A 27,705-nucleotide genomic window follows, 5' to 3' on the forward strand; every position below is an offset into this window, starting at 1 on the left:
GGAGATAATTATAGCAGTTTAGGCAAGAAGAGATAGAGCCTGAACAGGGTAGTATCAATAAGCATGGAGAAGAGGGTATAGAGGCAAGTTACATCTTAGAAGTAGAATCAGTAGGACCCAGCAGTTGATTAGATGTGAAGGATGAGGACCCCAAGGATTCAATTCTGGGGGATTGGGGGGGCAGCTAGGTGGCGAAGTGGATAGAACACTGGCCCTGGATTCAGGAGGACCTGAGTTCAAATCCAGCCTCAAACACTAAACACTTACTAGCTGTGTGACCCTGGGCAAGTCACTTAACCCCAATTGCCTCCCCCTCCCCCCCAAAAAAGAAAAAAAAAGCAAGTTTGGGGGATTGGGAAGATCATGATGCGAACAACAGAAATAGAGAAGTTGGAAGAAGAGAGGGCTTAGGGGATAGATGGGTAAGCTCCTTTGGTGTCATTTTGACTTTGAGGTGCTGGTAGCAAACGTAGGTGAGGATATCTAGGAGGCAGTTGGAGAAGCAGGACTGAAATCCTAGGGAGAGGTTGGGGTAGGGCTACAAGATTAGCCACGTCCTTATTTAGTTGTTAGGAAGACCTCCTCTTAATTTGGCCATGCTTCAAACACCCAGCCTCACTCCTCCAACCCATTCATCCACACCTTAAGACTGGGAAATCCACAAAAATAGTTTGGTGTTTGGAGACAGACAGGAGAGCTACTGATTAGGAAGAGAAGCTGAAAAGGGAATCGCTTGTGAAACAAATTAAAAACAATTTCTTCCCCTTTTTCAGTTCCTCATCTAACCCATTCCCTTCAGCCTCATGTGGGAGTAATAGAAAAAAAACCTTTTTTTTTTTTTTTGGAAAAAAGTAATGCCATTCTGTCTCCTTTCCTGAGCTGTGTTGATCACGGTGCTGGTCATAGGGGAAACGAGAGCGTTAAAGTTGGTAGTGAATAAACTTGTGTTACTTTTATTTTTAGTTTGATAAAAGAATACTTAGTAATAAAAAATGTACCACCTTTCCTATGCAAAGATATAGCTTATTATTTGTTAAAGTTTTCTTTTTGCCCTTTGCTTTTACACCCAAATCATTTCCCTTTAACAAACTCCTAGGGCAGCTAGGTGGTGCAGTGGATAGAGCACCAGCCCTGGATTCAGGAGGACCTGAGTTCAAATCCGGCCTCAGACACTTAACACTTACTGGCTGTGTGACCCTGGGCAAGTCACTTAACCCCAATTGCCTCACCAAACAAAAACAAAAACAAACTCCTGCCCCCCTTCCCCCCCAATCCATCTTTGACATGAAAATTGATGAAATCTTAACATGGAAAACACTTAGGTAAAGCTAACTGAAGAACAGCCACATCTTATAGCATGTGCTCTCTTCATCAAATGCTGTGGCTTCCTCTCCTGTATCAGGACACATAATGCCAAAGGTCCTAATTACTCAGAACCAGCAAGTTGAAAAAACAACTCCTCCCTAAACCCTACTCTGCCCTTCCAACTTGTCCCCTCATTCTCCCTAGGCCCTCTCACTCCTGAGAAATCTCAGTTCCCACATAGTGCCAGTCTGGACAGGAGAAAATATAGCTATTTGACTGGTCTCTGATATAATGTGGGTTAGGACACATTGCTCTGACTTAAGGAACTTTAGAACATACAGTGTCAGAGCTGGAAGAATCTCTAGAATATAGAATGTAAGAGCCAGAAGGGAGCTACAGCAGATAGTTAGAACTGGTGGCCATGATGAAGTGGTGGGAGGACTGGGCTTAGATCCTTACTACCTTGGTGACCTTGGGTAAGTGAGTTAACCTTTACGGGCCCCCTTCTTTACAAGAGCTCTCTTCCAGCCACAAATCTCATCCTATGAGGACTTTAGGTCAGTGCCCTCCCATCTTGGAGGGTGTGGAGAATCTGGTAGGAGATCTCTCTTTCACCCTAGGAACATGTGACTTATTTTGATGATATAAACCCCCCTGCCCCCCACACCTCCGTGCTGTTCAACAAACAGAAAACTCCCAACTCTTGCCTCTGGACATTTTCTCTGACTGTCCCCATTCCTGGAATGCTCATTCCAGCCTCCTAGCTTCCCTAGTTTCCAAGTCCCAAGCTAATTAATTCTCATGCCTTCCCTCTGTCAATTATTTCCTATTATCCTATATAGAGCTTGTTTGTATATCGTTATTTGCATGCTGTCACACCGTTTAGATTGTGAACTTCTCTAGGGCAGGGACCATCTTTGGTCTTTCTTTGTAGAACTTAGCAGCGTGCAGGGCACTTTGTAAATGTTTAACTAATGCTTTTTCCGATTCCTGAATGACTAGCGACCATGTTTTGCTTCTCTTTAGGGGTGGTTTAGGAGTGTGTGTAGGGCTTTTTTTTCCTGGCCTCTGAGCTCCATAGGTACCTTCCCCTAGCACATACCTTATTTTGGTTTAGGATGGGTTTGAGACCTGTCCCTTCTCAGCCAAACAGTCCAGAGGAAATTTGAGAAAAAAGAATAAATGCCAAGCCGTGTTGTCACCTGCAGTGTTAGCAAAGACAGCACCAGGAGAAAGGCATCTGTGTGCTCTGGGCAGGTTTGAAAATTTCATCCCCTCTGGGTTACTGTTAATTCAACCAACATTATTAATGGCCTACTGTGTCCAGGATTGTACGATGTATGTGTGTGTATGTATATGTGTATGTATGTGTGTGCTAGAAGATGGGATGCTAGGGACAAAGGAGGGTTTACTTGACCTGGAGATCAGAAGAGACTTCACGAAAGAAGGGACATAGAAGTTGGGCCTTGAAGGGAAAGAAAACTTCGAATGGTCAGAGAAGAGGGAGGAATTAGTTCTAGACACAGGGGACTGTCTTTCTTGATGAGGTAATTAAATTAGTGAACAGCAGGTAGTTCAGTGAAAATGCGAAAGGTGACTGGAAAGGTTGGGTCAGGAAGCAGCAGACTCTGACCTGTTTCTGGGACCCCGGTTTGAAAGTTTTGCCCATTGCCAGTGGATTCTAGCATCAGCAAAGGTGGGGTGATAACTAGTCGCCTGTCAGTTTAGGTGTTACCCAATTGTTACTCACCCACCAGATTAGAGCCATAGAGATTCCAAGGTTGCCCTACTCGGTGCTCCTTCCTGAGGCTCCCTAGAGCCTACCAGGGCCCCCATACAGGCAGGCAGAGACCATTGGTACCTATTGGTCCAGTTCCTTTTTGGATTGGGCTGCAGGGAGTAGGGGGTTGCTTGCAGGGCTGAAGGGTGAAGAAAAGAGAAGTGGATGACCTACCAGGGACATAAGGACCTTGAAGTCGAGGGCAGGCCTATCTGAGGGAGAAAGGCTTTTCCTGTTTTCTTGCCCTGTTACGATTTGGAAACTGGCTTCCTAGGGCTGCCTCTGTCTCTGGTGGGCCTGGTGGCTTACCACACCTGTCACATGTTGACATCTTTTGATCCCTAAACCGGTCTGTTATTAAATTCCTTCAAGAGTAGCAGGGTTTGTTCCCCTGACTCCTCAACACACACACAAAATTTACCGAGTAGGGCATTCCAGACAAGGAAATCTGTCAGGAGCCTCACCTAGGCAAGGGGTTGGGGCAGGGGCAGAGGAAGGGAAGGGTATATAATGGAAGACCTTGCAAAGAATTTGGAATTGAAGTCAGTCATTGTCGTAGGAGCAGCCCTTTGTCCTTTTTCTTCTGTGTGTTTTATCTTTGATGGGTAAATTGCAAGTAGGAACAGTGTCTTATGTACTGTACTGAAGGCCCTTCTATCATTATTTTGTCTATAAAAAGTACTTTGTAGATTCTGACTTAGATGCCTTCCGCCTTGGAATTGCTTCAGTGCCCAGGGCAAGACAGCGGCATTGGCTTTGAAGTGAATGACTTTTCCTTCTCCAGCCTGCCTTCAGCTGACTTCATGCTTGTGCCACACTGTGGTGTCCCTTTTTCTAGCACAGCCACAATAAAAGCCCAGAGAGACAATGGAATATCTGTCAAACATTGATTGAGGCCTGTTCTGTTAAGGCCTCCACAAAAGGGCTCTGCTGCTTTATTCTGACATGACAATGACCTGAACTCCCAAAGGCATCAGTGGAGGCCAAGCACAGACAGATTTTACCAAGTTGGACAGACTTCTGTGAAAACTGTGTTCTAGTATGTGTCAGTTCTCCAAGGACTAACCTAGCTAAGTGCCCATGGGTTCATCACCAGAGAGCTGGCCACCAGGAGACAAATTTTTTCAGTCACATCCACCTAGGCAATAGTCTGTTAAGGTGTGGATAAGCTGTTCTCTGCCCTGGTAGCGTTCTGACGTATACCATTGAAATCCTGCATTCTTGAAGAGTAGCACCATGTGATGAAGGCTCTTTCAGGCAATGTTCAGAGTACAAAGAATCTGGCCCCTGCCCTCAAGGAGTTTACAGTCTAGTTAGAGATAGAAAATGTATACATTTGATAAAGCAGCTGCTGAAACTCAGTGACAAATGACTGACAAATACCAGGTCCCTTCACTACCATCCTCATCATGGCACAGATGTGACAGTGGGCTTTCTAAGGTTAGGCCTGAAAGTTCAAGTTTTGGCACAGTGCGTAGATATTAAGAATAGGCCTATGGGGGCGTAGCTAGGTGGCGCAGTGGATAAAGCACTGGCCCTGGATTCAGGAGGACCTGAGTTCAAATGTGGCCTCAGACACTTTACACTTACTAGCTTCATGACCCTAGGCAAGTCACTTAACCCTCATTGCCCCACAAAAAAAAAAAATAGGCCTAGGAATAGACAGTTTGTCTGTCATCCTAGGGAAGAAGGGAGAAGAGACCTTAGAAGTTGAGTCCTGTTCTTCATTTTACAGATGAGGAAACTGAGGCAATCCAGGTTAAGTAATGTGCTTGGGATAACACATGTAGAAACTGAAGCAGAACGTGATCCTCACCTTCCTGATTCCCGGCTCCAATGCCGTCCCTACACTATGTCTTGTAGACCAGCCTCTCTAGGTGTGCAGAGTGAGGCTCAGAACCAGAAGGTTGGTCACCAGGGTATGAATTATTTTGCCCCAGTAACTCTGCCAAGGCACAGAGGAGACTTATCCATCTGCGAAGGGTGGCCCACACTAATGAAATCGCAGATCCTCGAATACGGTAACATTCACTGACCTCCACATGGGGGCCTGGCAGTGATCTTCCTTAGAGGATTCTTGGGGTGCTGGAGATTTTTCAGGGCCTCAGAGCCCATCATAAGGAAGGGACTCTGGAGATCACATCAGCCAGCCTGTGATTTGCATCAGTATTCTTCAGGGAAAGAAGTACCCACATTGATGAACTCACAGATTGTTTAATACCAAAAAGTGTTAACTGAATGGTTCAGACAGTAGGTAATGTGGGCGTGCAAAGGAGAAAGAGATTGCTGTTGACTAGGATGGTCAGGGAAAGCTTCTGGTAGGATGTGAGATTTGAGCTGGACCTTGGAGGCCCCAGAGGATGTGGGTAGGCATTCTTGAGCAATCTGCAGGAGAGGCAAAACCCTGGAGAGAGAATAGTGCCAGGTGTCCCCTGGACAAAATGAGGCCACAGCCTTCCTTGCTGGAGAGTGGAAGGTGACTTTGGTGGACAGGTGGCAGATAAACCTAGAAAGTTCTTTTAGAGCCACATGGTGGAAGCCTCAAATGTCAGGCTAAGGAGTTTGGAATAAGAGAATAGTAGAAGCCTAAGGGACCTCAGAGACCAGATGAGAGGTAAAAGGAAACCTTGGAAGGTTTTTATGAAAGGGGGTGATATGACCAACGTAGCAAACTTTTCAGGAATCAGGTGGTGGCAAGCAGGGTGGATTATTTTATGGAGAAAAGAAAATGTCTCTCGACTGAGCTGAGGAGGAAATTCAGATGAATTCTACCTACTACACAAGATGGTTGTGAGGAGAAGGCTTGGTGAATGAGAAAGGAAACCCTGGGGAAACACAAGCTATCAGATTAGCCAGCAAAGGAATGAATACCAAACAAAGCTGTGGTGTGGAAATCCGAGGCAATATCCAGAGAATGTGTGAAATGACAAATCATTTGAAACAGGGCCTGCCCTCCATGCTAGGTCCTCTAAGCTGTGTGGAAGGGCAGAGTCATGAGCTTAATACCAATTCCTCATCTGTCAGACGGGAAGAATCATCCCTGCCCTGCCTCTCTCTACTGCAGGGATAACTCGACCCAATGAAAGGACATAGATAACAATGCTTGGAAAACTGGAAAGCATCACAAAGAGGAGAAAACACTGTTTGGTGAGAGGAACCCTGGGCTGGGAGCCAAGAGACCCAAGTTATTTATTTGTTGTTTTGTTCCTCCTCTGCTAATAACTAGCTCTGGGACTTTGGGTCAGATCCCTTAAAAACCCTCTGAGCTAATGTTTCCACACCTGGAAAATAAACAGGTTCAATTCTGGACAGGCCACTTAGAACTCTGAGAGTCTAGGAGTCATTGGCTCCTGGGAATATTCCCTAAAGCCAAGAGCAGGGGAGTTCTGATAAGCCTCTCTTTCCACCCTGCAGAATGCAAGGGCGGTTTTTTTTTAACCTCATATGAAGATAAAATTGGATAATGCACATTTTAAAAAAACACTCTATAAATGCTAGCTACTCTGCTTGTTATCATCTCTGGGAAAAGTAGGTTATAGATGCCTGAGTGCTCTTTCCAACCCCCTCACATGCAGAGGTAGAATCATCATAGAATTTTATAGAGCTCTCGCTTTCCTCACTTAGGAAAAATCCCATGCGCCCTTCAAGAACTACCCCAAACACCATCTTTTGCAGAAAGCCTAGAGCCAGATAGCCCCACATCCTATAAGAGCTCTCTATCCTTTGAAGTCCTAGTGTTTTTTAAAGTTTTTATTGTTATCTTTTCTGTTTACATTGCCTAGATTTCCCCTTGTGTCTCTCCTCTTCCCCCTCCCAGAAAACCATCCCTTTTTTTTTTTTAATTTTTTTTTTTTTAGTGAGGCAATTGGGGTTAAGTGACTTGCCCAGGGTCACACAGCTAGTAAGTGTTAAGTGTCTGAGGCCGGATTTGAACTCAGGTACTCCCGACTTCAGGGTCAGTGCTCTATCCACTGTGCCACCTAGCTGCCCCAAAACCATCCCTTTTAATACTTTCTTTTGAAGAAAGAAGAGGGGGAAAATCAGTAAAACTGATCAATATATTGGGGGAAAAAATCTGTAATTACATATTCCCATGGGACTCCTCTGCAGGGGAGTTGGGGAAGCTCTATCTCACAATATTCACCTTGAGTCATTTTGTGTTGTCTATTCTTTCCATTTATATCATCATAGTCCTTTGTATTGTTTTCCTGACTCTGTTTTCTTCACTTTGCATCAGTTCATGCCAGTCTTTCCATGCTTCTCCGTACCCATTTATTTTTGTCATTTCTTTCCTCATACACACATACTACAATCATTCAGCCATACCCCAGTGGATGTCACAGCTCTTGAGCTGTACCAGGCCAAGGCACTTAGCAGTAATCATCTTGTGTCTTCTTCTCTTGGATCGTGGATTATTTGCCTAATGTGTCCTATGGCCCCTTTCTGGGCCCTGAACCAAGATGTGGAAAACCTGGGTTAGCGGTGCGTGGACTGCTGGACCTAGAGTCAGGAAGACTTGAGTTTAAACTGAAACTCAGTCACTCTAGGTTCTTGAGCAAGCCACTTAAACTCTGTCCACCTTAGTTGCCTTCTCTATAAAATTAGGATAATAATACCATCTAGCTTCAAGGGATGATGTAAGGGTAAAATGAGCTATTATTTGTAAAGTGCTTTCCAAACCTTAAAATCCTATATTATACTAATTGTCATTCATTCATTCATTCATTTGTTTCTGCATTCTTTTTCTGAGCTAATGTTTTTTTGTTTGTTTTGTTTTGTTTTGATAAGGCAGTTGGGGTTAAGTGACTTGCCCAGGGTCACACAGCTAGTAAGTGTCAAGTGTCTGAAACCAGATTTGAACTCAGGTCCTCCTGACTCCAGGGCCTGTGCTCTATCCACTGCACCACCAGGCTGCCCCACTAATGTGTTTTTTGATGTATTCTTTGGCTTTTGGAAAGGTTAGGTAGAGAAAGGAGTGATTTCTAAGTATTTTCTGTCAGGGGAATCATGTTGTTTTTTTAATAAAAATGTTTGTTTATTTTCATTTTCAACATTTGTTTAGATAAGATTTCCAATTTCAAATTTTTCTTCCTCCCTCCCCCCCTCCCCTAGACAGCGGGTAATCTGATATAGGTTATATATATATAAAACATTAAACGTATTTCTGCATTAGTCATGTTATACGAGAAGAATCAGAGCAAAAAGGAAAAACCTCAAAAAAGAAAAACAACAGCACCAAAAACAAAAGAAATAGTATGGTCCAATCAGTGTCCATATTCCACAGTTCCTTTTCTTTTTTCTTTTTTTCTGGATTTGGAAAGCCTTTTCCAAATCATGATGTTTTAAATGAGGAGTATATTAAAGGATAAAAAAATTAGGAAAGAGTTCATCTATAGCTCTCCTTTTCCCTTCTTGGGTTAAATATAAACAACACCTAAGCATAGATTTTTTTTCTTCTGAGTCTCAGAGGAATGGGCCAGCAAGCAAAACCTTGACGACTTTGGTGTATGGGATGTTTGGTAAAGAGATCAACAGTTATGGACCATCTGCTGAAAATCAGAAGATGCTATGTTTATAGAATCTTCTCCAACTCAATGTTTGGGGGTTTTTTTGTTTGTTTGTTTTTGGTGTGTTTTTAATTTCTTTTGTGGGGCAATGAGGGTTAAGTGACTTCTTCAGGGTCACACAGCTAGTAAGTGTCAAGTGTCTGAGGCCAGATTTGAACTCAGGTCCTCCTGAATCCAGGGCTAGTGCTTTATTCACTGAACCACCTAGCTGCCCCCTACATTCTACTCTTTCACATAAAGGTCTGCCACCCAGTCAAAGAACAAATATATCTATGAATAAATACTTAAATATTGGGGGGGGCGGTGGAGAGGAGCCGCAGGCTTTTTGAGAGCTGGTGACGACTTATCCCCGAGAGCAATGAAGGTTAAGTGACTTGCCCAGGGTCACACAGCTAGTAAGTGTCATATTTGAACTCAGGTCCTCCTGAATCCAGAGCAGGTGCTTTATCCACTGCGCCACCTAGCTGCCCCATAATACTTAAATCTTTTTTTTTTTTTTTTTTTTTTACGGGGCAATGGGGGTTAAGTGACTTGCCCAGGGTCACACAGCTAGTAAGTGTCAAGTGTCTGAGGCCGGATTTGAACTCAGGTACTCCTGAATCCAGGGCCGGTGCTTTATCCACTGCGCCACCTAGCCGCCCCCATAATACTTAAATCTTAAGGAAAAAAAAAAATCCATGTTTGGATCCTGACTCTGACACTTGGTAACTGTGAGACCCTGGACAGGTCCCTTCTCCTCTCTGGGTCTCGGTTTCTTTGTAAAACCAGAGCATGGAGCTAAATGATCCTGAAGGCCCCTTCCAGCTTTGACCTTTCATCTGATTTCTGTAAACTTCCAAAGGGCAGGGGCTATTATCTGATTTCTCCTATTATATTGTAAACTTCCCAAGAGCAGGGGCTATCCACAGTAAAGGCTCAGGAAGTACTTGCTGAATGAACAAATTCAGTTTCACAAACATTAGTTAAACAAACACCTACTGAGTTCAGAGAGTCTAAGGGTGCAAAAATGAAACCGGTCACAGTCCGCTGGGAGTGGAGGGGCTGGGGAGAGTGGTATTCCACAGTAAATGAGCAAACATACTGCGGAATGTGATGGGGGCAAAGGAGAGACCCAGACAAAGCTGACGGTTTGAGGAGGGAGCGCTCACTTTTTGGGATGGGAATCAGGGAAGAAGGGAGTTTGGCCGGTGGAGAGGAGCCGCAGGCTTTTTGAGAGCTGGTGACGACTTATCCCCGAGAGCTTTAGGATAAGACCAGCAGGGCTAGAAGCAGAGCGGCTTAGGCTAAGACCCTGGCAGGAAGTGTTCATTGGCTCTTCAAAGACGCCCTGTCTGTATTTAAGGCTCAGCCCAGCCCAGCTCAAGGCGTATTCCTCCTGTCGCCTCCTAAACTCTCTGACCTAGAGTGGGCTATTTTTTTTTTTTACCCAGAACCATACTTAGCATTGCCAGAGGGGGCTGAAATCAGAAGTAAGTGCTGGAGATCGGGGGAGGCAAGTTTACACCTATCAGCAAAGACGGATGGGGAGCTGAGGCTGTGGGTGACCGAGGGCACCTGAGAGCCCAGGCATGGAGCCAAAGATGGAAGCTTCTTTTTTATTTTATTTTTTTGCCCTTGACAGCCTCCAGAGACAGGAACTGGCGAAGCGTTAGAGGATCCTAGCAGTTTTCTTCTCGATCCAACTCAAGAAACATTAAGCATCTGCTATGCTAGGGATCCAAAGCCACTCAGGGAGCTCTCAGGCTGGGTGGGGGCACAGGAGGCTTGTATCTCTGCTGCAGAAATGACAGGGTGATGGCAGATCAGCTCTTAGGTTCTTCTCAGCTGCCACAGAGAAATGGGTTGTCTGTGGGAGAGGCCACATTTCAGCTGAGAAAGCCCGTGGAGTTGGAGGGAGGGACAGGCATCCAGAAATGTAGGTGACACTGTGGGGTAGGGCGGGGCGGGCTGCTGGAGGATCTGATTCAGGTGAGAGATAGGGTGTGAGTAAAGTTAGAGGGACTGGAGAGGGAGGAGGATGGTGTGCAAATGGGAGGGGAGAGAGACAGACAGACGACTGAAAAAGTACACTGGAGCCAGATTACAGAAAGCAGCAGGTGCATGTTTTTATTTCTTAAAAAGCCATTCATCGGGGAGGATTTGCAAGTCCAATAGAAATCTGGAGGGAGAAGGAAATATAATGTGAAAACAGAGCTTGTTCCTTAAAGAAGGGGATTAAGGCTGGGAAGAGAGAGGGAAAAAGGGAGGGAAAGATGGAAAGAGAAGGATGAAGGGAAGAAGGAAAGGAGAGGGAGGGAGGGAAGTGGGGGGGGTGGAGTTTTTGTTAGGAGAACCACTTTCTTTCTCCTAGCACTTTGCTTAGTTCTCACCCTTAGACTTAGTTCCTTCTCCCTTGTATCATAATTTTTGTGCATGTCTTCCCCCCACTAGAGTCTTAAGTTCCTCTGTCATTATTTATTTGTCCCTAAGAAGGAGCATACAACCCGTTTCATGGTAGGCACTTAAATATTTGTTTAATTGAATTTGTTGGCTTTAATTGGTGCAGTTGGGATCAGTGTCATTTTCCTGCCAACTAAGCCCTGGAGGAAATCTGGCTTCGGGGATTGGGATAGGTGAGGAACTGGGGTAAAGCCGAGCACAAGGTTGCCACTGCCAAGTTAAAACTTTGCTCTCCTCTCACCCCCCCTTCTCCATTCTCCTGTCTCTCCTTTCTCTCACCTTCTGTGTGTCCTTTCTCCCTCCTCTTCTCTCTTTCCCCTTCTTTCCTCTCCTTTCCTTTTTCTCTTCTCTCTCCCCTTCTATCTTTTCTCTCCCTCTTTTCCTCTTTCCTATCTTCCTTTTTCCTTTCTTCCCTCCCTTGAGAGATCTCTTTCTTCTCTTCCTTTCCCTTCCTCCCCTCACTTCTCTGCCTATTCTCTCCTCTTTCTCTCTCCCCTTCTTCTTTCTTCCCTCCCCTCCATCTCTCCTTTCTTTCTCTCTCCCCTCCTCTTTTCCCCTCTCTCCTTCCTTCCCCTCTCCTCTCCTCCCCCTCTCCCCTTTCCTCCCTTTCTCTCCCTCCTTCCCCTCTTTTCCCTCTTCCTTCTCTCCTTTTCCCTCCCTCTAGGGATGACAGGACCAAGGCCAGTTGTTCTCAGTGGACCATCAGGTGCTGGGAAAAGCACCTTGTTGAAAAAACTTTTTCAAGAATATGGCAACATTTTTGGCTTCAGCGTCTCTCGTGAGTATTTGTGGTTGACTGGGGGGGGTGGTGGTGAACTGAGGAGTAGAGGCTGGGCCTGCCCAACAGGAGGGAGGACACTGCTCATCTTTCTCCACTGCCTTTGCCCCAGAGGTGAGACCGGCTGCCCCCTGTATAGTGTAAGGCTCTGAGTGCAAATGAGAGGGAGAATATCCTGGCCTCCTCAGGAAAAATCACTCCCATTCCTACCCCCAGCCCAGAGCATAAAGAAGCTTTGAGAACAGATCGATAGAAGAAGCTTTCTCTGTGAAGAGCAAGAGAGTTTAGTGTAGTAACCCTTTCCTCTCCTTCATCAGCCTTGGATTCCCCATTTCTTTTTTTTTTTTTTTTGGTAGGGCTATGAGAGTTAAGTGACTTGCCCAAGGTCACACAGCTAGTAAGTGTCAAGTGTCTGAGGCCAGATTTGAACTCAGGTCCTCCTGAATCCAGAGCCAGTGCTTTATCCACTGTGCCACCTAGCTGCCCCAGATTCCCCATTTCTAAAATGTGGATAATAACAGCAGCCATCGCACAGGGCTGTTGTGATGATCAAATGAGATGATATTTGTAAAGCATTATCACCACCACCACCATCATCATTATTATTAGCCATTTTCCTTGTGCGTCCTGCCTACACTGTCATCCACACCTTAATAGATTATGAGATTGTGAGATGCTGTGGCCACACACTTTGTCCCATAGTGGTGAGCCTCTCCTCCCTCAGCTAGGGTGGTCCTCAGTGACAGATAGACTGTTACTGGGGCCATACTTGAGGGCTTTCCACCTTGCACAGCAGCTTCCTAGGCCATAGGGAAGCCAGGGTCACTTCCACACCATGAGGAGCCATCAGGGAATGCTAGTGGAAACATCATTTTCTAAACATTGTTCATCGGTGCACAGTGTACAAACCAGTGAGCTGAACAGAAGACTCAGTTAATTGGAGCATCCCACCCCTACTCACATTGGATGAACAAGTTTAAGGGAAGGTTTAGGAGCAATGCACACAGAGGAACTCCAAAGTGATAAGGGATTCTTGGCCTTTTTTTTTTTTTTTTGCAAGGCAGTGAGAGTTAAGTGACTTGCCCAGGGTCACACAGCTAGTAAATGTCAAATGTCTGAAGCTGGATTTGAACTCAGGTCCTCTTGAATCCATGGCCGGTGCTTTATTTACTGTACCACCTAGCTGCCCCTCTTGGCCATTTTTGATGATCAAATCCCTTTGGAAGCCACAAGTAAGTGGGCCTCTTTATTGCCACTGCTTTTTGCCCCTGCTCTCCCTAGTATCCTGGCTGTGCCAGAGTTTAGATGGTGCAAAGAAACCCACCTCAGGGCACCTAAGCTTTGCCAAAGCCTCTCAGTACTGACTCCCCCTGTATACCTAACCCTAGCATGGGGAATATTGGAATATCCAAAGAATATTGGAGTTGAGATGGCCCTTATAAAGAGTATCGGATGTGGGGGCTCTTAGCACATTGAAAGTTAGAGCTGGGGGAGGAACTTTAGAATAGGGTACAGAGAATGGCACTAAGGCTTTTGGGACACTGCATATAATATTAAAGTCAAGAATGTTTAGGGTGTCATGAAGGAAAATGAGGAGGGACCTTAGAAATGACCTCATCTGACTCTTTTGTTTTCCAGATGAGAACCCTGAGCACCTGGTTTTGCATTACTCCAGGTCACATGGCTAGTTAGTATGAGTCAGGATTAGAACCCAGGTCTCCTGATCACTTCAGTTCTCATTCGGATATACCATGGCATCTTTGGTGGTTCCTTCTTTCCCATGACCTGTTGAGGGCAGAATGCTCTCTCAGAGCTGGTGGCCCCTTGATGATTTGTTATTCTATGGGTGAAGCCTACAGGGGATCTGTCTTGAGTCTCCAGATTGAGTCACTAGCATACTTTGTTACAGATACCACGAGGAGCCCCAGGCCTGGAGAAGAAAATGGCAAAGGTCAGTGTACCTCGTTATCTGCTGGTCTGGAAGAAAGCCCTATTACCCACAATGCATCCTTTCCCCTGCCCTGCCAGTGGGTAGAACCCCCAATGGAGGACCTATAACATAGAGCTCAGGAGACCTTTAGTCTTGGGATGGGGCCTTGCTCTTCCTTTCTTCCTGGTCTTTGTCTCCATCTTCTCCTTTACTCTCTGCCCAGCGCATATCTTGCCCTTTCACTTCGGTTCAGTTCAGCCATTATTTATCTTCAGTACCTGTGTATATCATGCATTGGGTCTGTGAAGTTCAGAAAAAACAGAGATAAAGTTTCATATTCAGTCCTATTCAATAATACACTAACTAGACGAGCCTGTGTAGAGCAGATGTTGCTCTTACAACATAAATTACAGTATTTTCATAGATGAAGGATACAAGGACATACACACCAGCTGGTTTCATTGCCCCTTCACTGCAGATCCCATTCTTATCTGATTTAGAGAAATGAAGTCACACACATAGCTGTCCCTAGAAGGAGGGCTCTATCCAGAGAGAGGATCAGTTCTTCATGGACCATGGGTGTGAGGTGAAGTGATCTGCCCAGTGGCAAGAGCAGCTTCTTGAACCCAAGTCCTCTTGACTTACCCAGCATTCTCTGCCCCATCTTCTCAACAAGCACAGCATATTCGAGGGACAAGAAGAAGATTAGCTTAGCAGGGGATGAGTGGGAAATCAGAATAACAAGTGGCAGGCCTAGACCTAGAACCTGGGCCCTGAAACTCCTCATCTAGCACTCTCTCTGCACTAACAGTCCATTTTATCTCCCCAAAAGACTCCCAGATCAAGGCACCCTAGGAGTGATCTGTAAACACTAGTATATTGTGAAATAGATGATGTCAGAGAAAGAAATGTGGAAAAGTTCTAGAGGCCAGGTTGGCTTTGGGCCCTGCTTCTAGTCTGCGGGTATGTACAAGATGATTGGGATAGAAAGAAGGGAGCCACGGATGCAGAGCTCAAATGTGACTTGGCTGCAATCAGTGGACTTTTTGTTTTGCCCTTGTTTATTCCAGATTATCACTTTGTGACCAGGGAAGAGATGCAAAGAGACATTGATGCTGGAGAATTCATCGAGCATGCTGAATTCTCAGGAAACATGTATGGGACAAGGTATGTGTCCGCTTAATTGCCTACCCAGACCTTCCTGTGGGAATCGGGCCGGGTTGTTTGGGAATATGGACCTGACTCCAAACCGATGAACTTTAGTGGAGGGTTTGGCCGAATGTTGCCCATTATACCCAGCCTCACTGATGTGGCAGACCTGTACTGTGGCCCTTGGGGATGGGATTACAGCAAAGTCTGCCCTGCTCTTGTCTGTGTACAAAGATGCTGTTCCACTCACCTGCCCCATCTGTAGAATTTAGGGTGTTTAGTTGGAAGAAGAGAATGCGCCAAAGCTATTGTCAGGTATCTATGTCAAGGGCCGCCATATGGAAGAAAGATGACCTTTATTTTGCTTGCTGTTGTTCACACGTGACATTTGTCTCCCATCTCCATCCAAGCCTTTGTTCTGGCCATCACCTGTGCCTAGAATGAACTCCTGTTAATTCTGGACCCTTTTGAAACTGTCCTCCCCCACCCCCCACCTTGCCCCATGCTGCCAGGGCCTCCCTGAAATTCTCCTTGTCTGTCTGTTTTTCTTCCTTCTTTCCTTCTTTCCTTCCTTCCTTCCTTCCTTTTTCCCTTTTTTTTTTCTTGTGGGGCAGTGAGGGTTAAGTGACTTGCCCAGGGTCATACCGCTAGTGTCAAGTGTCTGAGGCCAGCTTTGAACTCAGGTCCTCCTGAATCCAGGGCTGGTGCTTTATCCACTGCGCCACCTAGCTGCCCCGATCCTTGTGTTTGTTTCTACATGCACATGTTGTAGCCCCCGATAGAAGGGAAGCTCTGTGAGGACAGAGACCTTTCCCCCATGAATGCCTGGGACGTTCTATAGCAGGTGCTTAGTAAGCGCTCATTGATAGATTCTGCTTGACCTCAAGGACAGAATTAGGGAGAGTGTGGGGAAGTTCCCAAGATTTTGGTTTAGTAGAAGGAAAAACTTCCTGACGGCAGGAGCCACCCTGAAGTGAAATGCTTCAGGAGGGTGACGAGTTTCCTGTCACTTTATTTCCACTGGGATGGAGATAGTGGAGAACTTTCCCATCCCTTGGGTCGAGGCTTTTGGAAGAAGAACTAGCTGAATTTCACTTTGGCCCCAGAAAGCAGCGGGTGGTACCTGGAGGGTGTGCTTAGTCTTGATGAAGTAGAGAGCTGTCTAGAGGTGAAATGGGTTCCCTCAGGAAGGACCAGCTTCCCCATCACTAAGCCTCCGGGAGGAGATGGACAGCCCTGTGGGGGACGCATCGTAGGAGGGAGTCTTGTTCAGGAAGGCTTGGAGCCGGCGGCCTCGGATATCCTGCCACACAAAGCACTTCTCCCACAAAGCTCTGGGAGATCAGCAGCATAAGGCTTATGACCCCGACTCTTATAGATGAGGAAACAAACTCAGAAAGAAATTGAATGGAAAAATATTTATTAAACTCTTGCTGTATGCAACCACCATCCAGTGTCCTGGGAGTACAAATAAGAAGGAAAGCCATCTCTGCTCTCAGAGCTCACTTCTTTTTCTTTCTTTCTTTCTTTTTTTTTTGGTGGGGCAATGAGGGTTAAGTGACTTGTCCGGGGTCACACAGCTAGTAAGTGTCAAGTACTTGAGTCCGGATTTGAACTCAGGTCCTCCTGAATCTAGGGCCGGTGCTTTATCTACTGCGCCACCTAGCTGCCCCCAGAGCTCACTTCTTTTTAATTTATTTTTGTAATTAACAAAGATTTATTTCCTCTCCCCACCCTGCAAAAAATTTGAAAACAAATCTTGAACAAATAAATATACACAGTCAAACCAAACAAATTCCCACAGTCGCCACGTCCACCTGTGCGTGTCTCATTCTGCACCCTGAGTCCATTGCCTCTCTGCCAGGTAGTGAGAAACACCTTCACCATGAAGGTTGTTTGTCTTTTTAAGTTTTTCAAAATTGTTTATCTTTATGATGTCGTTATTGGACAAATTGTTTTCCTGGTTCAGGTCCCAAGAGCTCACTTTCTATTAGGAGAAACAGCAACTAGCAGAACTCAGCTGTAGGGGCAGATGGGAAGATCCAAAAGTCCTTGGGGTGCACTGTTGGAAAGTGGACAGCCTGGGGTCAGCCTGGGGCCATTGAGGGAAGAAGGAAGGGAGATAGATGACTTGCCCATGATCACACAGTAGGCAGGTGTCCAAGTCAGGAATCAAAACCAGGTCTTCTTACCAGAAGTCTAGCACTTTCCCTTCTATACTCTGCTGCTTCTGCATAGGGGGACTGCCCTGTAACTCTTGCCAATCATCCTTTGAGGCTTTATCATCTGTGAATTTCATCATCTTGAGCCTAATTATCCATGGCCCCATGACTCAAAACCTGGAATATCAGCCATTTATCTAGACATTTGATAGTGAGAGCAGTACATTTATTTAATAGACCAGCCAAAACCTGTGGGTTTTCTCAGGGCTTTTATGTATTATGTGGGTAGCACAGATATTGCCCACTTTGGGGCCACCAAAAATGACCATGTAGAGAATGACCATTACGTACCTTCTTTCAATTCAATCAAATGTATTAAGCACCCATTTTTAATTACATCTTGCTTTCTTGCTTTCTTGCTTTCTTGTGCAGCAATCAGGGTTAAGTGACTCGCCCAGGGTCACATAGCTAGTAAGTGTCAAGTGTCTGAGGTTGTATTTTTTTTTTTTTTTGGTGAGGCAATTGGGGTTAAGTGACTTGCCCAGGGTCACCCAGCTAGTAAGTGTTAAGTGTCTAAGACCGGATTTGAACATAGGTCCTCCTGAATCCAAGGCCAGTACTTTATCCACTGCGCCACCTAGCTGCCCCCACATTTTACTTTTTTCAATCAGCAAAAACCGGCCTTCTGTCCTTCCCACCCACCCAAATTCTCCCCCTCATCCCCAGTTGAGAAGAAATGAAAATGAGAGAAATTAATGAATGAAAGAAAATGAATGAACAAATGAAAGAAAAACAAAATCCTTAGTGCAAACATGTAAAGCCAAACAAAACAAATATCCACATTGGCTGTTTTAAGGAACTCAGTTTAGATAATGCAGCTTGTAGTCTAGTGAAGGCAGGATATATAAACTGATGCCACAAAGTGATATAAGTATCGTTGAGCATAAACAAAATTGCTGTGAGGTCTGAAGAGAGAGAGGGCATTGACGTGGTTAGGCAGGCAAAGCTCCTCAGTGGAAGTGGCCTTTGAGTTCGGCTTTAAAGAATGGATTGGAATACAACCCACAGTGATGGGGAGGAGGCCCAGAAAACATCATGAACCCAGGCAAGATGTATCCAGGGGATGGGGAGCCATCCAGGGTGGCAGAGGAGAGGGCTGAGAAGGTAGGGTGGTGCCAGTGCATGGTGGGCTTCCAGGCCAAGGAGCCAGTGTAGACATGGGAGCAGAGAAGCCCCGTGATCAGATCTCTGCCCAAGGAAGATGAGCCTGATGATTGGAGGGAGGAGAGAGTAGAGGCAGAAAGACCCAAGTACTTGGAGAATGTTTTAATGAGAGAAGTAGGTCTACAAGTCTGTTTCCAGCTAGTGACAGTAGAAGGCTCTTGCCAGAAATGGGGAGTGGGGAGAAGACAGAGATGCTGTCTCTGGAAGCCAAGAGGTCTGGGTTCTAGTCTTCATTCTCCATCCTCCGTCAAGTGGAGTTTCACTAGCTGACCCTTAAGGTTCCTCCTAGCCACGACATTCTGTGTCCTAGAAAAGTTGAACATAAGGCTAGAGATGGGCTGACTTAGTAAATGTTTTTGTCACTTGACTCCATTCACATAAGCTAGGTAGCACAAGTTTTGTTATCCCTATTCTAGAGATGGAAAAACCAAGGCTCAGACACAGGAAGTGACTTGCCTATGGTCATACAGCTTGTTGAATTGAGTCAAGTTCTTCTTTGATAGTAGCCCTATGAGTAAAATTAGAACTTTATCATCTGGACTTTAACTTACTTCCACTTGAGTTGAAAGTGCTAATAGGAGGGGCCTTGGTTAATGAGCAGCCACCACCATCCCTTGGCCCTGGGAATCAGGCTTGAGTTGTTCCTAAGTCTTGTCCTAGGAGGAAATACTGGAAGACTTTTCTGTCCCCTGGGTAGTGGCTCTTGGGAGAGCCTGCAAATCCTTCCACTCTCCCACTCCTGTCAGCTTGACCTAAAATAATGAAGGAGCAGGGTGATTGGAGTAACTCCCAGAGTAGGCCCTGAGGAATGCCATCTCTCATTATCTTTTTTCTTTTTTTTTGTGAGGCAATTGGGGTTAAGTGACTTGCCCAGGGTCACACAGCTAGTAAGTGTCAAGTGTCCGAGGCTGGATTTCAACTCAGGACCTCCTGAATCCAAGGCCAGTGCTCTATCCACTGCGCCACCTAGCTGCCCCACATTTTTATTTGCTTTTTTGGGGGGGGGGGTTGTTTTGTTTTGTTTTTTTTTGCAGGGGAAGTAAGGGTTAAGTGAACTCAGGTCCTCCTGAATCCAGGGCTGGTGCTTTATCCACTGAGCCACCTAGCTGCCCCTGGAATGCCATCTCTCAAGGAGCCTAATGAGGTTTGGCCTTGAGAAAGCATCCCATGGGATGGGTGGTGCTTGCCTCTTGTGAAGCACAGCCTTTAAAGAGGGTTTAGGGCTGGAAAGAGCCATGGTCAACCTTATTGTCTTATAAATGAGGGAACTGAGCCTCAGAAAGGTTGTAATAAGTGGCACAGACAGGGTTCTGAAACCAGGCCTTTACATGATCACATAGCATCCTGGACTGGGCTGGAAGGTCCTTCAGAGGCCCCTTGTTCAACTTGTCCCTGAGTAGGAATACCCACCACAACACCTCCTCTCCGGCCTCCCAGCGGTAGGGGGTTTAATCACTTCCTGCAGCATTTCTTCTGGATGCTATGAGAATATTTCCCTTTCTATCAGCTTTAATTTTCCTCTCTGAGGTTTGCTGATCCCTGGGATGATGGAGCCTGGAGACTCCTGGACCATGGCCTAGGTGCTCCCAGTGATTGGTGGGAGGAGACAATGAAGGAATCAATGAATGAATAAATGAATGAAAAAGCATCGATTAAGCCCTTACCATAGGCCACACAGTGAACTAAACAAGCATTGAGATACAAAACCAAAGGCAAAATGATCCTGCTTTTAAGAAGTCTGCCTTGTAACAGAGACATTATAGGATAACTTAATATAAAACACTTAGAGGATAAAATGGTGGCCAAGGAAGGGGGTTTCAGCCTGGAGATCCACAGGAGGACTGGGCTGAGTGAGAAAGCAGTCATTGGAAAGTCCTTTCTCCAAGCTATGGTGCTGGGGATTTGATGACTGTGCCCCAAGGAAGAGGTGGGTGTGTCAAGAAACTTAGTTATGGAACTAGGCAGCAGCAAAATCCACAGAAATGTACCAGTGTGGGAACAAGTTCAGAAGGGAACATAAAAACAACCTTTATTTGGGCTACCCCAGTAGATGAAAACATGCTTTTAAAAAACAAAATGTAAATAACAGGAGACGAGGGTTTCCTATGCAAACATTCTTTGGCTCTTGTTTGTGTAATTGAATATTTATATTTATTTGTGATAGATATATATCATGGGTTTTTTTTGTGTGACTATTGGCAAATAGTAAAAAAACACAAAAAACCAAAAAAGTTTCTTAGACCAGTGTTTCCCCTCTCTGTTTCCTTGTAAAATTTTTTATTGAAAAAGCTCAACTTTGGCTGAACTAAGGAGAAAAGAGATTCCCTCAGCCAGCACAGAGAGAGAAGCTCAGCATGCATTTTTAATTACATACTGTATGCTAGGCATACTGATGACCTAGAGAAAGAACTGGGTCCCCCAGAACCAGAATTAGGTTGGGTAGATCGGTGAACATCCCAGAGGGAGAAGGCTGAATGAGGGGCTGCTATGGGTGGTGGTAAGGAAAAAACAGTTCTCTGAATCCAAAGATGTGGGCATAAGTTCTAGCGCTCACTTGCAGTGGGACCTGAGCAAGCCCCTTCATTGTTCTCATCTTCAGTTGCTTTATCTGTAAAGTGGGGGGTAATAATCATGCCCACTTCCTCCTAGGGTGTTGCCACTTTGTGAAGAAGATGCCTGGTAGATACAGAGGGGCAGGTACTGTGAGTGTTATAGTCAGAGTGTTGGGAAGGTTCTCAGGAGGGAGAGGTCCTATCTGGTCGAGCAGATCACAGATGGCTTTGTGGAGGAGGAGGTGGCGCCATTTAAGCTTGACAGATGGATAAGATTCCCATGAGCAGAAATAAAAGGAGCGGAGGAACTGTCATGTTCCTGCAAGGGTTAAAAGCATGAACAAAAGCACACTCCAGGCTTCTTCAGAGAACAGCGACTTGTCCTGCTTGGCTGGAGCTCAGAATATTCAGGGATGGAAGGGGAAGAGGAAGCTGTTGAGGTGGGGTGGGCCCAGCTAAGGAGAGACCCTGGCCAATGCCAGGCTGGGGAGTTTGGAATTTGTTCAGTGGTCAGTGGGGGACAGTGTAAGGTTTTTGAGGAGGGACATGACACAGAGCTGGGTTTGAAGAAGATTGCTGTGGCAGAGGGCGTAAGGTGAATTTGAGCAGGGGCACAAAGAGATGCTCTTGGAAGTAGCCACAGAATCTGAGAGTTGGACCTCAATAGCCATCTAGTCCCAGCTTAAAGGAATTTCCTCTGTAAAAATCATACCCAACAAATGGGCTCCAAAGAGGGAGAACCAACCCATCACTGCTCAAGATGGCCCCGACTTTAGGTGGTGGGAGCAATGAAAATGGAAATGGAAGGGACAGATCTGAGCAGGGTTGAGGAGGAAGAGTGAATAGGCCTTGACAATAGGGTATAGGGAGATGATGGAGAAAGAGAGGAGTCATCATTATGAGCTTAATTGAGAAAATGGAGGCAGCTCGGTGGCTCAGTGGGTGGAGCACTGAGCCTGGAGTCAGGAAGCCCTAACTTTAAATCTGGTCTCAGACGCTCACTAGCTGTGGGACCCTGGGCAAGTCACTTAACCCTGTTTGCCTTGATCGACAAGAGAAGGGAATGGCAACCCACTTCTTTATCTTTGCCAATAAAAACCCTAAATGGGTCATGAAGAGTCAGACATGACTGAACAACTACAAAATGTGCTTGTGGGCAGGTAAAAAAGAGGGAGGAGCCAAAGGTGACTGGAGGCTTGATCTGGCTTTGTGCTGAAATAAGAATAATAACAGTCTTGTGTATTTTGTCACCCAGTGAGTTATTTCATCCTCACAACCAGAGGCAGTGGACCTGGGCTCAGCTATTGGAGAGAGACAGAGAGAGGAGAGAGAGTGTTGGGGAAGGGGAGAAGCAAAGAGAGAGAGAGTTGGGGAAGGGAAAGGGAGAAGCAAATCCCAAGAGACAGATGGATCTAGGTTAATATCCAACTTCTGAAGCTCACTAACAAACAGTATGATCCTAGGCAGGGCATTTTACTATTCATTTTCCCCATCCATGAAATGGGAGCGGTAATCTTTGTCATCACTTCACAGGGTTACAGTAGAAGAAGTCTTGTTTGAACTTTAGAGCTATAGTCCTAGAGGAATATAAATAAATAATAATGTTGTTGTCTAGCAGTCTTTGAGGTTAGGCGGCGTGCTGCATGGTCGATGATGGAACAGGCCCAGAGAGGCAGTAACTCATGTGAAGTTACAGATCCAGGACAGAGCAGGGCCGGGACTCCGCGTCGGGTCCCCTGCTGCAGCCCTTGGGGTGGGAGTGGGGGCGGGAGGGAGGTCACAAGTTGGGGGGGGTAGCTGTTGTGCTTGCCTGAAGACGTTGCCCAGAGCAGAGCTGGCTCCTGCAGTCTGCTGAATGGCCACTCTGCTCTCCCTGCAGCAAGGCCGCTGTGCAGGCCGTGCAGGCGATGAACCGCATCTGTGTGTTAGATATCGACCTGCAGGGGGTGAGGAACATCAAGAAGACCGAGCTGCATCCCATCTATATCTCCATCCAGGCGCCATCCCTGGACATCTTGGTATGCTTCCTCCTGGATCCCGGGGGGGGGGGGGGGGTGCTGATCGGGGAGCCACCACCCCAGATGGCCTCCCCAGTGACCAGGGAGCTTCGGGCTTTTCAGAGAAGGGGTCCGAGGGCTTGCCCAGTGAGAGAGACTTCTTAGTGATGAGCCCCCTTTAGGGAAGAAGAGAGGGCAGCATCCACTCCCTTGGGGTGAGCCTCCGGGCCCTGGGCTGGGCCGGCCCTGGAGGCTGCTCATTGATTTCTGGTACAGCTTCCCCTCTGAGGTGCATCTTGCCTCATTTCTGAGTCTTGGGCTCCCCAGGATGCTCCTCTCCATTCACGCTTCCTGGGGCTGGACCATTTCCCCTTCTCCTTCTTTTTCTCAGTTTAAACCTTGGCTTTTTCTGTCCCTCCAGTTCCAGTTCAGCTCCCGACTCTTCCTTCTCTGTCAGAATCAGGTCCCATGGGGCAGGAAGCTTACAAATCCCTCTAGTCCAGCATGGCGGAGCAGAACACGGCTTGGGGAGGGGGAGGGGGAAGCTTAGACTGGGGCTTCCCCTCACCCCCAGCCCGGGCACCCATGAATGAAAGGGTCCTTGTCCGTTAACATGAAGAGGATGCCACAGAGGCAGGGCTGTCATCCCACCTGTTCTAGGGCACCAGCCTGACCTGAGACCCTAGAAAAGGACAGTCTCTTCTTTCCTGACCAGTCCCTTTGCATCATCTCTACTCATTGTCGCCAGTTCAGATCAGAGCAGGAAGAATGATCTTGGGCAGGGTCCCTTCTGTCAGGGATGATCATATTCTAAGCTCATGACTCTAGAGCTGGGAGGAACCTTTCATTTTACAGAATAGAAAACTCTGCCACAGAGGGAAGGAGTGATTTGCATTAATGTCCCCCATCGGGTAAGTTCCTGAGGCCAGATTTGAACCCAGATCTTTTGGGTTTCTTGCTCCAGTACTCTACCCACTGGGCCGTGATGCGTATTAGTTACCCCTCCCATTTTTTGGTCCTCTTCTTGTTGGATAAACTTCTTTGTTGACAAATCTTCATCAAAGCCATTGCTAGGAATGTCAGACAGACCTTGGATTAGGGTTCAGGGCTAGCCACTAGAGATTTTCCTGCAAACCAATATCGCCCCTCTTCTACCTCATTTAGTCATTTCTTCAAGTTGCCAGCATTTCTCTTTCTCCTCCCTGGTGAATGGCGAGCACTGAGCTCATCCTTGGGCTTGGTCCACCCAGGCCTTGGGCTATTCCAGCAGTGTCCCCAGGGGTCAGGCCTCTCCCACCAGAGACTTTCTGCAGATAAGCGGGCCTTGTGGGGAAGGTCACATCACACCTGGGTTGAGAGAGCTTTGAGAAGAGGCCCTACTCAGGATCCTCCAGGAGCCAGTGAAGACCAGGGTTGCATTGAGGTCACCAGGCCTCTGTTGTGCATTTCAGGAAAAGCGACTGAGAGACAGGAAGACAGAAACAGAGGAAAGCTTAAAGAAGAGGCTGGCTGCAGCTGCGCGCGACATGGAGAGCAGTGAGTAGAGCGTGTGTGCAGGCAGGGAAGCCACCTGCCTGGCTGCCTGGCTCTGTGCCTGGTATCAGGGAGCATTGCTCACTAGGCTCACTGTGGTAACCATCATCCATTCCCTTAATGGGTTAATAGGAAACATTTCCCAGGTGTGGCTATCCAGGATGTTGAAGATCCAGCATTCTCTGGTTCTTGTTACCTGTGCAAACTTAGACACCTCATCTCTGACTCACAGGCTCCTTTGCTATAAAATGAGGGGGTTGTATACCAGATAATCACCAAGGTTGGGACAGGGGAGGGACACAAGACCCAGAGGCAGCAGGATGTCGTGGGAAGAGCTTGGGTCTGGGGTGTGAGAAGACCTGGATTCTAATTCTCACTCAGATGCTTAACTTTCTGTGTGACCTTGGACACGTCACTAACATTCCCTGAGTCCTACTATCCTTAGCAGTAAGACAGGGATGATCCCATAGTCAAAGGGCTTCTCTAAGTTTGAGAGCATGCTGAAACTCTCAGTGTCTCTAGAAATGTCAGCAGACATCATCCTAAAATAGAACCCCCCTGGTGGCACTTAGGTCTCATTAGATGGTGACTAAGAAAACTCTAGAACATTAGTGTACAGGAGGAACAAAGCATCCCCTTCGAGGCTCAAGGAAGAAAAGGTGGTTAGAGGCTCTCTGAAGGAGGCGGCAGCTGGGCCACATAAGGAAGAATGGATAGCATGTTGGAAGGGGAATGTGAAGTGTGGTCGGGGCGGGCAAAGCACTGTGCCGGAGGGTGCAGTGAAGCAGGAGATGAGGAAGAGCCGGCGGGGAGGTGGAGAGCTCCGGGCCTCAACATGGTGGGCCTTGATGCATGGGGAGTGTGGTGGCGGGAGAGGAGGAAGGGGCTGAGCAGGTGCTTTGGAGTCTGAGTTTGGCCACCAGGCACTCGTGTGATCTCGGCCTAGTCTTGGTCCCTGAGTCTCACCTTCCTCATTTATATACGAAGGGCCTAAACCCAATGATTTCTGGCTCTGGCTCCTATGATCCTAAGCCCAGATCTTGGCAAGATCCTGTCACAAGAATAGCTCATGGCTCTGTAGCTCCTGATAATGAATAACCTCACCGCTGGAGGCCACTGGTGACTGCGGTTTGGGGGTTTTTCCATAGCAACCATTAAGATGTAGAGGAGGTGCTCCTGAGACTGCATCAGTGAAGAGCACCCCCCCCCCCGCCCCCCCACCAAATCCTGCATCTTTGGAGCTTTGGAGTATTTGCAAAGAACCTTTCTCCCAGGCCCTGGGAGTAATAGTAGCTTAGACAGTAGTAGCTTAATTCAGCAAGCATTTATTAAGTGTCTGCTGAATACAAAGACCAAAATGAAACCATCCCTGCCCTCAAGGAGTTTATATTCTATTGGGGAGAAACAATATGTACATAGAAAATGAAATAGAAAATAGAGAGCAATTTCATGAGAGGGATCCCAAGTCTAATGTGAAGGGCAGTTTGTTAACAAGAGAAAAGGGTGTAGAGGGCTCGGGAAAGGTTTGATGGAGTGGGATAGAGACCCACGAGGGACAGTGTGACACAGGTGGGAGAGGACAGCCGAGAAGGGAGCTTGGTCCTCACCACCAAGGATGGAGTTCTCAGGCATCAGATGATCAGACCTTTTCAGGCAGCAGTGGCCAGGTTAATTTGGTTGTCGATCCCAGAGCCATGAGGAGGTGTGCCCATGGTGGCAAGGTGGATAATTCAATTCAACAAACTCTGATAAAACACCCAACCTGATGCAAAGCATTATGCTCATCTCTGGGATACAAAGTGAAGCCATTCGGGGGCTACGCAGAACACATACCAAAAAATAAATGCAGAGTTTTACAAAGGAAAAAAAAAGTGTCTAGATGAACTAGAGAGGGAGAAACTGGAAGCAAGGAGATGAAGTACAAGGTTATTGGAATAGGCTGTGTGAAAAGTAATGATTGTAAGGTAATAATGGTAACACTAACATTCATGTAGCAAAGTTCCTTCCTTGCAACAGCCCTATGAAGTAAAGAGTGGAAGAGAAGCTACCCTCGTTTGCCAGCCTAGGAAATTGAGACAGAGAGAGCCACACAGCTGCTGAATATCCAAGATGAGTTGACCAGAGTTCTTCCCATGATACACCAGGGCTTGTTTTCATACACACCCTGCATAATCCCATTGGCCCCCTGGCCATCGCTTCTTTGGGAGCAGCCAAGACCAGATGGTGGCATCCCTTGGAGAGAAAGGTGAGGGCAGCCTCCTGAGAGGACTCAGGCTGCAGACCCACTTCTAATGCCTTCCCTGGGCCCCTCCCTCTTGTGCTTCCAGGCCAGGAGCCCAACCTGTTCGACTTGATCATTATCAATGATGACTTGGAGGAGGCTTACATGACGCTGAGGAAGGTGCTGGCTGAGGTGAGGCCCCCTTGGGTTTGGGTGTTGGCCCTGCCGCTTGCCACCTGGGGGCCTCTCTCTTAGTCTCAGTCTGCAGCACTGCCCCGTGAGGGACTCGGATGAGGTGATCTCCTCTCTGTAGTCCCTGGGATGTTCTGGGGGCGGGCAGGCAGGCAGGCCTTTGGCCCAGGCTGCTTGTTCTCTCTGTCACTCCCCACCTGCCTGCAGCATGCTGGCCCAACCCGAGCCTTGTCCTTTTTCCCTGCAGGAAATCCAGAAGGCCCAGCAACCCAGCAAGTCGTGAGCAGAAACCTGAGGCCGTCCCACTGCCCTCCCCCAATCCCTTTACATTCCGAGAGACACATTCCCTTGAGTCTGACCCCTCCCTACCCTGAGCCGCAGAGGTGTGCGAGTCAGCTGGAACCCGGGGCATCTTGGGCCAGAGCAGAGGCAGGTGTCTGTGCCTTTTGAACCCCCGCATCTTCTCCCACCATCCAGACCCCGTGGCATCCTCAGTGCACCCCCAAGACCCTGGGAGAGAGACTGTGTCTCCAAGGTTCCCCCACCTCTAGGCCAGGTTGGCACTGGGCCTCAGGACCAGGGAGAAGGCATACAGACCCTCCAGAGGAGCCTGGTGACCGTTTGTGCCCTGTCTCTCTGGGTTCCCACGTGCCCTGTGTATCAGGGTAGTGACTTAGATGCCAGGCAAAAGCATGAGGCTCTTGGCGTTGGAGGAGAGGATCTTGCAGTGACCTCTCTGGGGAGTGTGTCCACTCAAGGTGCTCCAAGGAGGGGAAGACCAGCCTCGGATGAGACCATAAAGGTAGCTGGGCAAAAGCCGGCTGGTATGAACCAGGGCCACAGTTGACAGGCTTTGAGTGGTCAATCACCCTGGGT

At 47.1% G+C, this 27,705-nt stretch overlaps 1 protein-coding gene across 3 annotated transcripts in view; it reads left to right on the forward strand.

The window, feature by feature from the left end:
- Window positions 1-27,211, forward strand: part of GUK1 (guanylate kinase 1) — a 29,315-nt gene extending 2,104 nt beyond the window's left edge. For 2 of the 3 annotated variants that reach the window (XM_043977004.1, XM_043977005.1), the window contains 7 exons: window positions 11,756-11,869; window positions 13,779-13,820; window positions 14,870-14,966; window positions 22,766-22,904; window positions 24,335-24,419; window positions 26,744-26,829; window positions 27,077-27,211. In XM_043977004.1, coding sequence (XP_043832939.1) covers window positions 11,756-11,869; window positions 13,779-13,820; window positions 14,870-14,966; window positions 22,766-22,904; window positions 24,335-24,419; window positions 26,744-26,829; window positions 27,077-27,112 — 599 coding nt within the window. In that variant the 3' untranslated portion in view covers window positions 27,113-27,211. Of the gene's footprint in view, window positions 1-10,025; window positions 10,122-11,755; window positions 11,870-13,778; window positions 13,821-14,869; window positions 14,967-22,765; window positions 22,905-24,334; window positions 24,420-26,743; window positions 26,830-27,076 lie in introns of those variants that run through there. The other variant, XM_043977006.1, reaches the window with a different exon arrangement.
- Window positions 27,212-27,705: the final 494 nt, after the last annotated feature.

The sequence above is a fragment of the Dromiciops gliroides genome, chromosome 1 (genome assembly GCF_019393635.1).
Source record: "Dromiciops gliroides isolate mDroGli1 chromosome 1, mDroGli1.pri, whole genome shotgun sequence".
NCBI lineage: Eukaryota > Metazoa > Chordata > Mammalia > Microbiotheria > Microbiotheriidae > Dromiciops > Dromiciops gliroides.